General features: G+C 37.6%; 1 protein-coding gene across 17 annotated transcripts in view; it reads right to left on the bottom strand.

Moving 5' to 3' along the window:
- LOC140894774 (putative late blight resistance protein homolog R1A-3) overlaps positions 1-17,968 on the bottom strand; it is a 48,665-nt gene extending 30,697 nt beyond the window's left edge. The window contains exons 1-4 of one of the 17 annotated variants that reach the window (XR_012153928.1): positions 15,239-17,968; positions 13,800-14,837; positions 13,591-13,717; positions 12,871-13,337 (exon numbers count right to left, since the gene is read on the bottom strand). Coding sequence is in view for 2 of the 17 variants with exons in the window: in XM_073303387.1 (XP_073159488.1) it covers positions 14,814-14,837; positions 15,239-17,911 (2,697 nt within the window). In the remaining 15 variants the exon portion in view is untranslated. Of the gene's footprint in view, positions 1-12,870; positions 14,838-15,238 lie in introns of those variants that run through there. The other 16 variants (XR_012153930.1, XR_012153935.1, XR_012153940.1 and 13 more) reach the window with 16 other exon arrangements.
- Positions 17,969-18,714: the final 746 nt, after the last annotated feature.

Raw genomic sequence — 18,714 nt, 5'->3', positions numbered from 1 at the left:
ACGGACGAGATGACAACTTTCTAGCCAAGTAATTTCATGAGCCTTTTTAGAGCCCAAAAATATTATTTTGAGTTTTATTACCTCAATATTTTTAGTATTTAATTTTATATAATTTTAGGAGCCCGTTTTTATTCAAAATAAGCCAAAATATTGATTTTAATTATCTTTAAAAATTCCCTAACTTAATATTTCGGGATTTTTGTATTTTTGAATTAAGTATCCGATTTTAACCTTTAATTGGAGTTTTAGAATTTTATATTTTTAAATTTAAAAAAAACTTATTAATATATTTTAATTAACCTAAAAGCCTACTTTAATTAAAATAATAACCTAACCTACCCAAGACCCCACGGATTCCCTTCATCAGCCGACACCCACCTCCTGTTCATCATCCCCTTCGTCTTCTTCAGTTTCCAGCACCTCCATAACCGATTCCCTTCAAGTTTTTTTAAGGTTTCTCGTCGCCCCGTCGTCCCGGAACCGTCCCACGCCCGTGTTTCTCGTCGTTTACGGTGAAAGGCATGATTCTTTCGTTTCTTTTTGTGCCATGTCAGTACTAATTTCGTGTGTGTGGTGTATGCATTGAAACCTTTAAGTTTTTTTCAGAAAATGGCATCGGTTTGCTGTTGCAAATTGTTCTAGTGTTTTATGCTATCATTCCCACGTTTTATTCCTTCATGGCATGTCCAGCTGCTGGTCAAGGACCTTAGGTCGAGAGAGGGTGGCCTGGACTCGAATGGCTCGAGTGGTTCGAGCCAAACGAGCCCAGGAAGCCTGCTGGTGGAGTTCGGGTCCCTTGGATGCGCAGGTAGGGTTCATGGGAAGGGGGCTCGGTAGTGATGGCTGGGGCTGCATGGTTTGGGTTTAAGGGCTGGGTTCGAACCGCCCAGACGTGGGCTACGTCTGGGCGGCGGGGCTCCGGCCAGGGGCGGCCGGAGCAGGCCGGCAGCAGCCAAGGAGTGGCTGCTGCAGCAGATCTGTGAAGAGGGGAGGGGGCCGACGGGTTAGGGCTCCAGGGTGGTTCCGGGTCGGGTCTTGGTCCGGGTCGGGTCAGTTAAGTCGTGGGTCAAGTTAGTTGGGTCCGGGTCCGGGTCCGGGTTAAGTTAGTTGGGCTCGGATATTTTTATTTTAGAGTTTTAAGTTTAATTAAAGGTTTAATGGGCCTAATTAAATTTTAAAATTTTATTGGGCTCAATTTAATTGATTTGGGCTAAGTTTAATTTTATTTGGGCTTAATTAATTTAATTAAGTGAGTCCAATAATTTTTATGGGCTTTAGGGCCCGTGAAAGTTATTGGGTCAGTCTTTGGGCTTTTGGGCCCATTGGGCCAGAATTGGTTAATTATGGGCTTTAATTATTTAATTGGGTTTAGAATAAGTTTATTGGGCTTAATTATGTTATTGGGCCAGACTCAGTGTTAATGGGCCAGATTTAAGTAAATGGGCTTGAGTGTTAGGGCCAGCAGTCTAGTGCAATCCATGAAAAAATTGCATGTGTCCTGAATATATATTTAATTATTTTTATGCATTGAAGTTATTTTTAATATTTATATGTTAGTAGGAAATTAAATTAAATATATATGAAGGACACACATGTTTATTTAAGTACATGCATTCATGAAATAATATTTTATGCATGATTTAATGTTTAAGGTTGAGCAAGAAAATATTTTATGTTGGAAGTTGAAGTAGTGTGACAATTTAAGGGGGATTCGTCCCCATATGATTGAAGGGCAGTTTACTGCCAATTTAAGAGGTGATTCGTCACCGGCCACGTACGTTGGTTTCCACGCTGATCAGTATTTAATGTATGATTTAAGGTTACACTACGGATACAACCATGCTATGTTAGAAAATTAATTGCTCAACAATGTTATGTATTATGTTATTTTTAAGTTAATGTAAGTTATGTTATGTTATGATATTTTTTAAGCATGCTCATGTATACGTATGTATTAGTATGAAATGGATTTAAATTATTTTTAACCCTTGTTATGTTAGCATGTTGGGCCTCTAGGCTCACTACACTGGTATGGTGCAGGTGAGTACGTAGAGGAGGATGTAGCTCCTACCGACGGCGAGGACCTATGAGCGAACATGCAGTGACCTCGTGACCGTGATAGATGTCTGAGTCACAGTGCATGTTTTGAGTATTTTTAACATGATACATTTTTATTATTTTTCAGTATTTGTGGTTTGAATATTTCATTGGAATATTTTCAGTGCATGCAAACTTTACTCATTTTTAATTATGCAGTATTTTTAATTAAATGTTTGACTCAGATATTTATTCTATTAAAGAATGCATTTTATTTAAGTTATTTATTTATTTAATTATTTTAAAACTTTTTATTTTGTGCATATATGTATGGGCATGTATGTACATATTTTATTTAATAAGTATAAAAAAAAAAATTCCGCATATTTATTTATTAATTATAGAGTTAGGGTCGTTTCAGTTGGTATCAGAGCAGGGTCCTTGGAGGGGTCATTACTGCTATGCGAGCTCAGAAATCCACGCTACCGTTCTGTAAGTTTTAAGTGTTTATTGCATGATTTAATTCTTTGAATTTAAGTTAGCATTACTTTTAAACCACTTAGTTATGCATGGCGATTTACGTAAAAAAATATGTGGTGGATTACATTACCCAGTTCGAGAGAGGGTGTCGCTTCGTGCCTCTTTTTGCTGAGTGTACCAGACAAGTTGAGACATTTGTGGATGGATTGCGGGATGACATCAAGCATGACGTTCGCATGTTGGATTTCACTACTTACGAGGCGGCAGTTAGCAGAACATTGCGTTCTGAGGAAGGGAGACGAGAGATGCAGAGGTAACAGCAAGGCAAGAGGCAGTTCCAGCCAGGAGCTTAATGACCATCTTCGCAGACTTCTGCGAAGAAGCAGTTTACTGGACCATATAAGGGCCCGAATCAGCAGGGACAACAGCAGTGGGGCGGGGCCCCTAAGACAGGAGTAGTTCCCTTGTGCCCATAATGTCAGAGGCCTCACACAGGTCAGTGTTTGATCGGTTCCAACGTTTGCTACCACTGCAAGGAGCTAGGGAATGGGGCATACAACTGCTCAAGGAAGAAGAACACCACTGGGCGGGTGTTTGTCATGCAGGTTGAGGAGGCAGACCCAGATACCTCCTTAATCATCAGGAGAATACTAGTGGGAGGAAACTCCACGTTTGTGTTGCTAGATTCAGGGGCTACGCATTTGTTTATCTCCCTAGAGTTCATCAGACGAGTAGGCATCACACCTGAGATTGCCAACAGTGGTTATATGTCACTATGCCGTCAGGACAGATTATTACTATCACCAGTGATATCCGAGAGCTGGAGTTAGAGCTACAGGGACACTCCATCCGCGCAGATGTAGTGGTTTTGCCGTTGAGCGGGTTTGATTTGATTTTGGGTATGGACTGGTTGACAGTCAATGGAGCTTTGATTGATTTTCGTCGGAGGACAGTGTCAGTAAAACCATCGGAAGGCGACTCGTTTACTTTTCATGCATCTCAGAGCAGTGATATTCCTCAGGTGATATCTCTTATTCAGGCGAGGAAGTTGTTGAGACGGGGTTGCCAGGGGTTTCTAGCGAGTATTGTCACGGCCTCAGAACCATCTAGCAGATCATTATGAGAGATAGAGGTGGTTCGTGATTTTTCGGATGTCTTTCCGGAGGATGTTGCAGGAATTCCACCAGTGAGAGATGTGGAGTTCGGTATCGACTTAGTGCCAGACACCGTGCCTATCTCTAAGGCACCGTACAGACTTGCTCCTACCGAGATGAAAGAGTTGAAGGAGCATATTCAGGAATTATTAGAGAAGGGCTTGGTTCGTCCTAGCTTTTCTCCTTGGGGAGCTCCGGTGTTGTTTGTGAAGAAGAAGGATGGCAGTATGAGACTGTGCATCGATTACCGAGAGCTTAACAGGGTCACAGTGAAGAACAAGTATCCACTGCCGAGGATAGAGGATTTATTTGACCAGTTGCAGGGAGCTTCAGTGTTCTCCAAGATCGATCTGCGATCTGGTTATCATCAGTTGCGTGTTAGAGATGCAGATGTGTCCAAGACTGCTTTCCGGACACGATATGGGCATTACGAGTTCTTAGTGATGCCATTTGGGATGACCAATGCTCCAGCGGTTTTCATGGATCTCATGAACCGAGTCTTTCAGCCGTATCTAGATCAGTTCATCATAGTCTTCATTGATGATATCTTGATCTATTCTAGGAGCATTGAGGAGCATAGACAGCATCTTCAGACAGCCTTGCAAACTTTGAGGGAGCATCGTTTGTATGCCAAGTTCAGCAAGTGCGAGTTTTGGCTTGAGCAGGTGGCATTTCTTGGCCACATTATTTCGAGAGATGGGATTGCAGTTGATCAGACGAAGGTTGAGGCAGTGTAGAATTGGGGTATTCCGAAGAATGCTTCGGAGATTCGCAGTTTCTTGGGTTTGGCAGGATATTATAGGAAGTTCATGAAGGGTTTTTCCTCTATTGCAGTACCCTTGACTTCCTTAACCAAGAAGAACGCGAAGTACATCTGGAGTGCAGACTGTCAGAGGAGCTTCGATCAGTTGAAGGAATCACTCACTACTGCACCGGTGTTAGCAGTGATAGTACCACACGAGGAGCTTGTGGTGTACACCGACGCGTCTAAACTGGGTTTAGGCGCAGTACTTATGCAGTGTGGCAGGGTTATTGCGTACGCGTCAAGGCAGCTGAAGATTCATGAGCAGAATTATCCGACGCATGACTTGGAGTTGGCAGCAGTTGTTTTCGCTTTGAAAATCTGGAGGCACTATCTGTATGGCGAGAAGTGCAAGATTTTCACAGACCACAAGAGTCTCAAGTACTTCTTCACACAGAAGGAGTTGAACATGAGACAGCGCCGATGGTTGGAGTTGGTGAAAGACTATGACTGTGACATTAGCTACCATCCGGGTAAAGCTAATGTAGTGGCCGATGCTTTGAGTCGAAAGTCGTCAGTGGTATCGTGTTTGACCGTACAGTTACCACTACAGAGCGAGATTCAGAGATTCGACTTGGAGTGTTATCCGAGGAGTGCCAGAGGTTGCACAGCGATTTGGGTGATTGTGGATAGACTCACCAAGTCAGCTCATTTCTTGCCGATGAGGAATACTTATTCTTTGACACAGTATGCAGAGCTTTACATCAGAGAGATTGTTAGACTGCATGACATACCAGTGTCGATTGTGTCAGACAGAGATCCGAGATTCACATCCGCGTTTTGGAAGAGTCTGCACACAGCTATGGGGACTAGACTTTTGTTCAGCACAACATTCCATCCCCAGACAGATGGTCAGTCTGAGAGAGTGATTCAGGTTCTCGAGGATATTCTGAGAGCTTGTGTCATCGATTTTCAGGGCTCTTGGGAGACTAGACTGCCATTGGTGGAGTTTACCTATAACAACAGTTTTCAGTCGTCTATAGGTATGGCTCCGTATGCAGCGTTGTATGGGAGGAGATGCAGATCTCCTGTACATTGGGATGAGGTTGGTGAGCGGATTGTACTTGGTCCAGAGATTGTGCAGTAGACAGCTGACATAGTGACTCAGATTCGAGATCGGATGAGGACTGCTCAGAGTCGGCAGAAGAGTTACGCAGATGTCAGACGTCGAGACTTGGAGTTCGCTGTAGGTGATCACGTTTTCCTGAAGGTGTCACCTATGAAGGGAGTAGTGCATTTTGGCCGGAGAGGCAAGCTTAATCCGAGGTATATAGGGCCATTCGAGATATTGGAGAGAGTTGGCACGTTGGCCTACCGTTTAGCTTTGCCGCCAGGGCTTGCAGCGGTACACAACGTTTTCCATGTATCCATGCTTCGGAGATATGTCTCCAATCCGTCGCATGTGTTGGATTTTGAGCCTCTTCAGTTGACACCGGAGTTAGCATTTGAGGAGATGCCTATTCGTATATTGGCTAGGGAGGAGCGTAGGCTTAGGACACGAGTCATTCCGATGGTCAAAGTCCAGTGGCTGAATCACTCGGAGGAGGAAGCTACTTGGGAGACCGAGGCAGAGATGAGGACTCGTTTCCCGGAGTTGTTCGGGTAAGTGCTTTAATTTCGAGGACGAAATTCAATTTAAGGGGGGGAGAATTGTAACACCCGGTATTTTAAATACGTAAATCCGCATGCATAATTAGGGTATTTAATTATTTAAATTTGTGATTTATGAGTTAAATAATTATGTGAATTATTTGTGCATGATTTAATTTATTTTTAAGCATTTAACCCAAAATTAATGATTTTTATGATTTTTAGTATTTTAATTGTTTTGATCGCGTAGACGGGACCGTAGACGGACGAGATGACAACTTTCTAGCCAAGTAATTTCATGAGCCTTTTTAGAGCCCAAAAATATTATTTTGAGTTTTATTACCTCAATATTTTTAGTATTTAATTTTATATAATTTTAGGAGCCCGTTTTTATTCAAAATAAGCCAAAATATTGATTTTAATTATCTTTAAAAATTCCCTAACTTAATATTTCGGGATTTTTGTATTTTTGAATTAAGTATCCAATTTTAACCTTTAATTGGAGTTTTAGAATTTTATATTTTTAAATTTAAAAAAACTTATTAATATATTTTAATTAACCTAAAAGCCTACTTTAATTAAAATAATAACCTAACCTACCCAAGACCCCACGGATTCCCTTCATCAGCCGACACCCACTTCCTGTTCATCATCCCCTTCGTCTTCTTCAGTTTCCAGCACCTCCATAACCGATGCCCTTCAAGTTTTTTTAAGGTTTCTCGTCGCCCCGTCGTCCCGGAACCGTCCCACGCCCGTGTTTCTCGTCGTTTACGGTGAAAGGCATGATTCTTTCGTTTCTTTTTGTGCCATGTCAATACTAATTTCGTGTGTGTGGTGTATGCATTGAAACCTTTAAGTTTTTTTTTTCAAAAAATGGCATCGGTTTGCTGTTGCAAATTGTTCTAGTGTTTTATGCTATCATTCCCACGTTTTATTCCTCCATGGCATGTCCAGCTGCTGGTCAAGGACCTTAGGTCGAGAGAGGGTGGCCTGGACTCGAATGGCTCGAGTGGTTTGAGCCAAACGAGCCCAGGAAGCCTGCTGGTGGAGTTCGGGTCCCTTGGATGCGCAGGTAGGGTTCGTGGGAAGGGGGCTCGGTAGTGATGGCTGGGGCTGCATGGTTTGGGTTTAAGGGCTGGGTTCGAACCGCCCAGACGTGGGCTACGTCTGGGCGGCGGGGCTCCGGCCAGGGGCGGCCGGAGCAGGCCGGCAGCAGCCAAGGAGTGGATGCTGCTCACGGCCGCAGCAGATCTGTGAAGAGGGGAGGGGGCCGACAGGTTAGGGCTGCAGGGTGGTTCTGGGTCAGGTCTTGGTCCGGGTCGGGTCAGTTAAGTCGTGGGTCAAGTTAGTTGGGTCCGGGTCCGGGTCCGGGTTAAGTTAGTTGGGCTCGGGTATTTTTATTTTAGAGTTTTAAGTTTAATTAAAGGTTTAATGGGCCTAATTAAATCTTAAAATTTTATTGGGCTCAATTTAATTGATTTGGGCTAAGTTTAATTTTATTTGGGCTTAATTAATTTAATTAAGTGAGTCCAATAATTTTTATGAGCTTTAGGGCCCGTGAAAGTTATTGGGTCAGTCTTTGGGCTTTTGGGCCCATTGGGCCAGAATTGGTTAATTATGGGCTTTAATTATTTAATTGGGTTTAGAATAAGTTTATTGGGCTTAATTATGTTATTGGGTCAGACTCAGTGTTAATGGGCCAGATTTAAGTAAATGGGCTTGAGTGTTAGGGCCAGCAGTCTAGTGCAATCCATGAGAAAATTGCATGTGTCCTGAATATATATTTAATTATTTTTATGCATTGAAGTTATTTTTAATATTTATATGTTAGTAGGAAATTAAATTAAATATATATGAAGGACACACATGTTTATTTAAGTACATGCATTCATGAAATAATATTTTATGCATGATTTAATGTTTAAGGTTGAGCAAGAAAATATTTTATGTTGGAAGTTGAAGTAGTGTGACAATTTAAGGGGGATTCGTCCCCATATGATTGAAGGGCAGTTTACTGCCAATTTAAGAGGTGATTCGTCACCGGCCACGTACGTTGGTTTCCACGCTGATCAGTATTTAATGTATGATTTAAGGTTACACTACGGATACAACCATGCTATGTTAGAAAATTAATTGCTCAACAATGTTATGTATTATGTTATTTTTAAGTTAATGTAAGTTATGTTATGTTATGATATTTTTTAAGCATGCTCATGTATACGTATGTATTAGTATGAAATGGATTTAAATTATTTTTAACCCTTGTTATGTTAGCATGTTGGGCCTTTAGGCTCACTACACTGGTATGGTGCAGGTGAGTACATAGAGGAGGATGTAGCTCCTACCGGCGGCGAGGACCTATGAGCGGACATGCAGTGACCCCGTGACCATGATAGATGTCTGAGTCACAGTGCATGTTTTGAGTATTTTTAACATGATACATTTTTATTATTTTTCAGTATTTGTGGTTTGAATATTTCATTGGAATATTTTCAGTGCATGCAAACTTTACTCATTTTTAATTATGCAGTATTTTTAATTAAATATTTGACTCAGATATTTATTCTATTAAAAAATGCATTTTATTTAAGTTATTTATTTATTTAATTATTTTAAAACTTTTTATTTTGTGCATATATGTATGGGCATGTATGTACATATTTTATTTAATAAGTATATAAAAAAAAAATTTCCGCATATTTATTTATTAATTATAGAGTTAGGGTCGTTTCACTATTTAATTCACAAACACACAATTCAAAAATCGAGAATCTTGTGGGATCCATCCATAAATCGATCAGTTAAAGTAATTCAGGTATGGATACCTAAAGGTTTAACCAATCAAGGACCCACGAACAATGGGTACCATAGTCGAGTTTGATTTTGTGATTACAGGAAAAGAAGAGCCAGATGACCAGTTTAGCACATATTAGCTAAACCAATAGTCCAACCCGAATGACAGAAAAAGATTCAGTCTGCTGCAGTAAAATTGATCAACTGATAAAAAAAATATCAGTTCAGAAGAAAAAGTCTCAAAATGAGGGGGAATGTCAGTTGCGATAACTCAACTGATGACAACATCAACTGAATCTCTCAAACAGACTAAGACATTTCTTCTCAAAACTCTTATTTATTTATTTCTTGTACTTTATACTTATTATATTAAGTCAAATTCCTTATAAAGTGTTAGACATTCTTTTATAAGTATTTTTTTTATAGCATCTCATTTTTTAGGCAGATTTATGCTTCTTTAACAGTCAAAGAAGAAATGTAAATCACTACAGTACAGAAAAATAAAATAAGCATAACTCTTTAAACAAATACATCAATTTTCTTATATAAGTTCACCCCTAGCAATTTCAATCTCCCATACAACAGTTGACTCACAAAAAATTATAGCAGAATACAACTCATTAGTTGCAATCTCATGATATGCAGAGGAAGCAGTAATTTTTTGAATTATTTGAAGCCTCTTCAAAGACTAAAATAGTAAAATGTCTTTCTCACTGAAGATATTTTCATACTTGGCTTCACCAAGTCTTCTCTTATACTTCTCCAATCTTCTGTCCTCATAACGAAGAAGGGGAAAAGGAAGTTCTTGCAGAGCTTTTATCTTTGTCTCCAAAGCTTTGATTTTATCTTCAACACCATCTTCATAAAATTTCATCCAAGTCTCTGTTTCCATATTTTGTTGGTCAGAGAAAAGGTTAGAATAAAACTGATGGTGTTGAACATCTTATTTATAATAAGTTTTTAGGAATTCAAAAAGACCTACTCTTAAGGAATGCGAAGAGTCGACCCACATTCCAATAATTTTTTTTTACACGCATTAGATTTTCATTCATCAGCAAAATCAGTCTGTCAATGCTTAAGTCATCAGCTATCACATAGTAAGAAGGAACACAAACTAACTTCTTTACTTTAATAAAGATAAAGAAAAATAATATAGTAATCATTCTTCCTCAGCAATTATTATTGCTCTCTGAACCGCATCAATCCAAAATTTAATAAAATTACTTAGACCACCGTTTGAAAACCGTTGATATCGCTGATAAGTAGTAATTTTTCGCAAAGCACTTAGTTCTTTCTTAAGACACAAAAGGTATATACCATCAGAACTAAACACATACTTAGCTCTAGTTGTACCAAGCTGTCTCATATATTTTTCTAGTTGATAACTTCTTTCCTCAGGATATGTAGTAAAAAACACACGGAGTAAATTGATTCTAGCCCTTAGTAGTTGAATCTTAGATAAAACTTCGTCTTCAAAAATACACTTTAGAACTTCCATTGTATATTTATGAAAAACAGTACTCTCACATCTATATATATATATATATATATATATATATATAGGGAAAAGAGGTAATAAATATAACAATTATTTACAAGGCAAAGAAAAGATGTTACAAAAATAAAGGATTCTTTAAGTAAAAAGGACGTACATAAAACGAGTTTATCATTTCTTGATAATACAAATTTCTCTTAACAAAGATGTCTTCCAAGACTCAATCCATAAACTTAAAGTTGCATCTTGATAATCAGGATCCCTGTTCAGTTTACATAGAGTACGATATCGCTTCATGAGTGAGAGTAGATATATTCCCTCAGAGTTAAAAACATCCTCCAGATTGGCAGCATTGAGACGAAGCTTGTACTTCGTCAATTTATAGCGTCTATCTTCAGGATACACATAGAAACAATTTTTAGCAAATTGGACTCTAAGCTCCAAAAGATTAACCTTAAATGCTACAATACGCTGACATCTTTGCTTCAAAATCTCCATGATCTGATCACAATTATAAATCTCGTGTTAGGTAGGTGGTAGCTATCGGTTGGTAGCTGGGGAATTAAATGAAGTAATTCACGCGTAATTCACGCGTTTCTTTCTCCTATAAATTGGCTTCCATGCCTTCAGAATATATTATCCAAACAGAAAGAAAAAATACGAGAGCAAAAGAAAAAGAAACAAAATAGTTTCTTTGGTTTTCTTGAGTTTTTTCTTGTGTGAGTTAAAGAAATATTTTCTCGATAATACTCGGGGTTTGGGTTGGTGAGAGATATAGTGTTTTGTATATACTTGTAATATTTCTCCGGTTATAATATATTTACAGCAGCTCCGTGGACGTAGCCTGTATTGGGTGAACCATGTAAATCTTTGGTGTTCTGGTTGATTATTTTATTCCGCAATTATCATCATCATGATCACTCCGGCATAATCTATAACAACTGGTATCAGAGCTGTTACGGTGTCCGGGAGCCTTGGTGAAAAATTTCTTAAAATTTTGAGTATGATTTGTGGTTGTAGCTTTGTCTGATCTTCCACATCAGAAAAGATTTTTTGAAATTTTATTAAGGCAGTAGAAGCGATGGCCGGAAATGACAGATTGGAACCTCGAATCAATAAGTTCGACGGTACAGATTTCACGTTCTGAAGGATGATGAGTGGGAGCTTCTTGACCGACAAGTGTTAGGGGTAATACGATTGACCCTAACAAAGAACATGGCACACAACGTGGCGGAGACAAAAACCACGGAGGAGATGATGTCCATTTTTTCGGACGGAAGGATATCACTAGAAGACTTTGAATCTTACAAGTAATTTGCAAAATCCAGATCCAGTTTAGGACTTATACTTTGCCCAAACAAGAACTCCTAGTACAACCACTCAGTCTATGTCCTAAACTGATAATGAAATACAGATGAATACAACTCGAAATATTTAACACAAGATTGATCATTCAATGATCTGAATAACACTTAGGTGTTTGTGCTTCGAGTTCTTTGATCGATTTTCAAGCTCTTTTGAATATTCACGCAATGAATGTTGTTTGCAAAGGTTTCCACTTTTCACTACTTTCTTCAATCGATCGAAATCCCCTTTTATACTCTTTGGATGCCAACGGTAATAATTTCAAATTGGATCTTCAAATGGAATTTCGAATTTATTCCCGTTGCATTTGTCACTTTCAAGAACAATTTATGAGCCCGACAATTCCCTTTGAATCGCGGCACTAACTTCTGTGAATGTGTCAGAGTACGGAAAACTTTATCCTTATGCGATGCTTCATGTTTTTGTCAGCTTAGCTTAGCACTTTCGTTTTAGCATCCGCTAGATCAGTTTATCTTGGCCGCTTCAGTTTTGCTTCCATTTGATCAGTTTAGCTTAGCTTTCAGTTTTTAGCTTTTGCTGGATCAGTTCATCTTAGCGCATCAGTTTTGCTTAATAACTCGTAAACACCAAAACGTAATTTTCCCAACAAAGATGCCTATTAAAATTTTACAGGAAAAAAATGTGCATTTTCAATATTTCACAAGATATTTGGTGCAAATAACTCTATTAATTTCTCTATATGACTTCTGTTATGTTAAAGTGATTACCTAACTGCATGATATTTAGTTTCAAAAAAAAAAAAAAAAACGGCATGACATTTTATTATTATATCAGAGTATCTTTTATGAAAAAACATTTACAGCTATTAATTCATAAGCCATAAGAAAATAAATTTACAAAAAGTATGTTTTTATTTTTTTTATTGCTTTGAAATGACAACCAATCTTCAAAATCAGCCAACCAAACTAATACAATAATCATCAACAAAATTCCCCGAGTGTCCTTGTGCTAAGATCCAACACATTATAGCTCTTGATTTAATTCAAAATTGCACCAAGCGTATGCGAGTAAATATATAAAACAAGAACGAGTTGTTAATTGAAAAACAAGGATTAGGGGCATAAATGATCGAGTCATGCGGACTTCTTGAACCAGCTCAAAAAATATTCGATCAATATTTTAAATAATCCAATTTAGGCCAAATTTAAACATGTTCCAATATTTTATTATTGTAAAAATTACATATTAATAGAAGATCATTCAAACCTTTCAATTCAACCCATAATTCGAATATATAGCTCGCAAATATGGTTAAAAAACACCCGGTTTCAAGTCACTCGGTAGAATCGACAACCGACAAGTAGTGGAAAATTACCATGATATTTGTTGTTACTTGTAGAATATGTGCCACCCGAATGCATCTTCATGATCTTAATGCATCCATCTTACCATTTTCATGGACATATATGCTTTTCCTTCTCTTATTGTTCCGATGCGATTCTAAGTTTCCTCGTGGAATTTCATTCTGGATTGATCACAGCCATGATCTTCTCGTCTTGTTTCCTCTTGTCCCTCTTTCATTTTTCCTTACTACGTTGTAAACTTGAATGAAATGGTTCCACATGATTACTCTGATGCTTTCGCGAACCTCGTGTGCTAACTGTTTCAGATTGGCATGATAAAAAGAAAAGGTAAGCCAAGACAACTAAATGATGATGGAAAGTAACTAAATAAAGAGGGCACTGATCACTAGAACAACTCTGATAACAATATTGATACGACATAAATCGCTCTAAGCAGTCATCTAGCATCCAGAGTGTTTCTATTATCTATAGTCCGAGCATAAATTCGCGAGTATATTTAGAAATAAGCGGCATTTATTCGCTAATGAAAACTTTCTAAGCGTTATTCACCTCACGTTTCGATAATTTTGAGATCAGAGGCTTCTTACTGGGAGCAAGGAAATTATTAGCACGCACTGATATATACCGAAGCTTCCATACAGATATAGCCATCCATCGATTGTCCCAGTTATAATTCCTAAACTCGTGTAACAAATCAAACTTGAGAAGACTGGGGATAAGTTTTTCAGAAAAAGCAAAACTGGAGAAACAACAGTTACCTGAAACAACTTTTCCAGTACCCTTCACAAACTTTGTACAAAGGCAACAACATTTGACAGGCATAACTAGCAGAATAGTCATATACAATAAGTGAATCCTTGCCATAGTGACCAAGAAGTTCTAGCGAAATTGATTTGAAACAGTTGATGACAATTTTCATCTGCAAAGAAGGTTTTTTTCTCTATGATCAGTTTAGCTAGCAACTGCTTATACAAATGTAGAAGAATAAAAAGCTTGTTTTATTTGGAACAAGAAATTCAATAGTTAGATATACACTCCCAATAGAAATAAAAGTGCAGTCCCATTGAATTTATTTGCATGATTTAAAATGTAAAATTTATCGTTGTGTTCTATCAAGCATACCCGAGTAGCATTCATTCGAAATGATGTTTTCCCCAATTTCTTAAGCAAATAGGAAATAAATGGATGTGATTTTGATCACGCAGAACGCAGAAATCAGAAGTGAGAAAAAAGTGTCCTCCTTCCTTTTAAAGGAACCATAACTTCATTAGCATCTATGCAGAAAACAGGATCAATATGCATGAAAACAGCAATGTACAGAAGCCTCCTCTTTATCACTAACCAAGTTTTTGCATTTTAGATACCAGCAAGTCAATCATCAACAGATCTGCCAAATATTTCCAGCTGCAATAGCTATGGAATCCTTCAGCGAGATTCCTTATGTTCTCAAAAGAAGATTTCGTTGACTGGAAAATCAGAATGTACAGAAACCTCATCCTCTTTATTACTAACCAAGTTTTTGCTTTTTCGCACCTGATTAATACCAGCAAGTAAATCATCAACGGATCCGCCAGCCAAATATTCTGTAGAGTGTCTTCTACGCAGTAATCCTACGCGAAGAACAACTTAACAACTCTCAAACAAATAGCATTTTAATTGAGAAAATGATAGGTAAATGGGTTGCGTCCTACAGAGAGACACCAAATAAATATTGAAGCTTCCGTAGCATGGGGTGTCATTTCACTTGCTCTATCATTCAAACCATTGCATCCTCACCGGGATTCCACTATTTTCAGCTGCAATAGTGGTTGTAGGAATGATTAAATTTCACAAAACATAATAAAGAAAAATGTTTGTTGTATATTGACATTATAAATGAGTAAAAACATAATGGAAAAACTTGAAAGTGGTAGATTTTCGCTTTTACCTAATATGAAATGGAATAACTGTCAATGGCATATAATAGGAAAACAAATAGATAAAAATTCATCAGGTAAAATATGTCATTGACATATGCATATCCACTCATAAGTTAATAATATTACAGTAAATTTTAATAATGAAAGTTAATCAGTTTCTTGTTAATAAGAGTGACATATCAAAGCCATAAATAATATCAAACAAAAATTTTTACTAATGAGTTGAATCCATATTTGATTTCAAAATATTAGAATGCATAAAAAGAATCGACATGAACCTGAAGGTCAGAATTTCCAAGGTTTTGCTGGTCCTCTTGTATCTTCCTTGCAGAAGAATTGGCTGAATCACTACACTCTATTAATATAATTGATCCAAGTGTTTGTATTTCTCCAATACCTTCTGGGATTTCCTGTAAGAGTTTAAGACACCGAAGTTGAAGCTTCTCAAGGCATGGGAAATGAGAGCTGTCTGCTATCCACTCCTCAACATCTGCATGTTCAATTCTCAAGTACTTCAATTTAAGGAATTCTCCTTCCACAGGACTCCATGCACGCCCTATGACTGCAATATACAAATGGAGAACTTCAAGATGAGGCAGTGAGCCAACCACCGTCAAATCTTCCCAACACACTCCGCAGTGTTCCAAAGTCAACTTCTTGAGTGAACGTGGAAAGCAGACATTCTTGTAACTGTCTGAAATAAGCGATTCGAGATTACGTAAACGGGCAAGATTGTAAACTTCATAGTCATCCCATCCAAATTCCCGGCTGTAAGTGATTCCCAGTTTTTTTAAGTTTGGGATTCTATCAATAACCTCATCTGTGAATCTGAAATCCCTTATCTTATAGAGTGTTTGCAGGTTTCTCAGAACCAAAAAATCTCGCCTGCCATTTTTGCTGTTGGTGCTTGGAGGATCGGGCAAATAAAAGTCTCCTTCTTCCACTTTTAGATGCCTGAGTTGTGCCATTTCCCATATTTCAGCCGGTATATATATTGTAGTCCGATTAAGTCTCCCAGCTCCATCAATGGTGATAGTCTGCAGATTCCATAGTAGGGATAAAGATTCTAAAATATTCGACATATTCTGAAACATCCTACGTGTGAAATCAATGTATCTAGAGTTAACTAGTCGCACAATTTCTTTATCAGAGCAGGTATCACCCATTTTCAGTACTTTTCGCAGTCTATCCAGCTTTGCAAAGGTGGATTTTGATTCCTCTTCGTGGAAGCTTCGTTTAATAATAAACCAGCGCTCATAATCGATGATTATGTTATGATTGCTGAGGCTATGCTTCATAGTTACACAAAGAAATTTCTCCTTTCGAGCTTCTCTGAGGCATAGGTCTCTTAAGAGATCATGGATGGTGCAAGTTTTGATTTTGTTTCTAGACCCGTAATCATGAACCTGAATGAGATTTCTATCTATCAAATCTCTTAAGTTATCCTCTGCAATTTCCTCCAAACTTCTAGATCTTATCGGTTTAAGAATCCCCTCCGCTACCCATAGTTTAACGAGTCTTGAAACTCTAATCTTATGGTCTTCCGGAAATATCGTCGTATAAAGGAAACATGGTTTTAGATGAGCAGGTAAATGCTTATAACTTAAAGACAATATCTCATAACAAAGCTCCCCACCTCCCATATTCAGTGCTGCATATGTATCATTAGCAACATACTCCCAATATTTAATTGTTCGACTAGACTTTGCAAGAAGTCCACCGATAACAACAATGGCCAGAGGAAGTGCGCCACAATTTCTCACGATTGCCTTTCCTACTTCCTCCAACTCAGGAGGGCAACCTTCTTTTCCAAACACCTGGTCACAAAACAAATCCCAACTTTGATCCTCGTCTAGAAAATGTAGTTGATGAGGGGCACACGAGCGAAAATCATCTGCCACATTTGTTAGTCTTGTAGTGATCATGACTCGACTACCATTGTTATTGTCCGGGAAAAACCTCTTTGTGTAATTCCAACACTCGATACTCCACAAGTCATCCATCACAATCAAATATTTTCTACCACACAAACTTTTGTATAACTTTTCTCCTAATTCATCATCAGTCCGTTGAGAAATTTTTTCACTTCCTTCTTCTATACTTTCAGCAAGAACTCTAATATCATTCAAGAGGGCTAAAAGGATTTCGTGCAAGCTATATTGTTGAGAGATTGTAACCCAAGCATGTATTTGAAAGTGCTCCACGATCAATGGATGATAGTAAACATTTCTAGCAAGTGTAGTCTTACCAATACCACCCATCCCGACAATTGAGACGATCCGGAGATCGGACTGGTGTCCGGTGAGTGTGTCCATTGTTTGAATCAAATCTTCATCAAATCCCACCATAGTATTCTTGCTATTGGAAACACCTCGCTTGGAAGAACCAGCAGTCGCAGCTTTTCTTGGCCGTTGCATGATTTTGATCCCTTCAGTTTCCTTTTTAAAAAGGTTCAGAAAGTCTAAAAAACTGAATATCCCCCTCCTTCTCCTCTCGGCTTTAGAATTTGGAAGAATTTGATCCACCATACGGCTATCAATGATATCTTCTGCTGGTTGCTCCATGATTTTGATCCCTTCAGTTTGCTTAATCTTCATCACATCCTTCTTCACATAATCAAATTCTTCCATCACTTTCTGCAAATTTTGACATAATAGAATGAAGCTACTTTCACTTTCAGCTTCAGAATTTGGAAGAATTTGATCCACCACACGACTTTCAATGATATCTTCTGCGGCATATGCTGATCTCGCGATTTTTTCCTCCAATGCTTGAATCTCGCCCCCCCTTGTCAGCGAAAATTCTTCAAGGAAATCTAGCAGGAAAATGATATTGTCAAGCAGAGAATCGATCTGGGCTTTGCCAAGAACAGCCATTTGGCGAGGTGGGTGTTGCGATAACTGGCCAAGAGTGTGTCCGAGGGAAAGCAGAGATGCATAAGCTGTCGCCATTGTTGATTTCTGATTTCTCAGTGCCAAAAAACTCGATCCATCTGTGATCTCTTTGTAATTCAGCGTTGGTTCTACTTGTGTTATCATCGTTAGCCCAATAATTGAGTCCTTTTCGATCATTTTCATAAATACTTTTTAAATTAAATATTATTAATTTGATTTTTATTTTGTATTTCTTTATATATGTTTTCAAGGTTCCTTTTTTTTTTTAATTAAAAAATTCAAGCAAAATTTGAAACAAATTTCAAACTAACATTAAAAGAAAAGGTTATTGTTTTTTACATGCGAGCGTTTTTTTTAAGATTATATTTGTAATTTAATATAAATTATTACAATCTATTATTCTATATTCTATATCCATATTTTTCTATATAAATATGTATGCATTAACTAAAATAATTAATCGTTCAAATACAAATTTATTAAAGTTAATAAGAGCACATAGACTCTATTAAAGTGAGAGTTAGTGACAACCATAAGATACTTTATGATAAGTAAAAATTATTTTGATATATGAGTTATTGATAAAATATCAAATATGTGCATAAACTAATAAAAATAGTCTAATTGATATATAGTCAAAATTTAAAGGTCAATTTTATCATAATAGTTTTTAAGTCCAATCTTGTTAATAAATTCAATTATATATATTTATTTATTAAATTATTTTGTTGATTAAAATGGTAAAAATAAATTTGCATTTACTATACTATACTATAAAAAAAATATTATATATCATGCATCCAAAAAAGTATTCAACATGAAGTTTTATTCAATGTGATCTCATACTAACAAGTGACGTT

Source organism: Henckelia pumila, chromosome 4 (assembly GCF_033568475.1).
Source record: "Henckelia pumila isolate YLH828 chromosome 4, ASM3356847v2, whole genome shotgun sequence".
NCBI classification, from domain to species: domain Eukaryota; kingdom Viridiplantae; phylum Streptophyta; class Magnoliopsida; order Lamiales; family Gesneriaceae; genus Henckelia; species Henckelia pumila.
The sequence above is the reverse complement of the archived record's forward strand: the minus strand, read 5'-3'. Positions and strand labels throughout refer to the sequence as shown.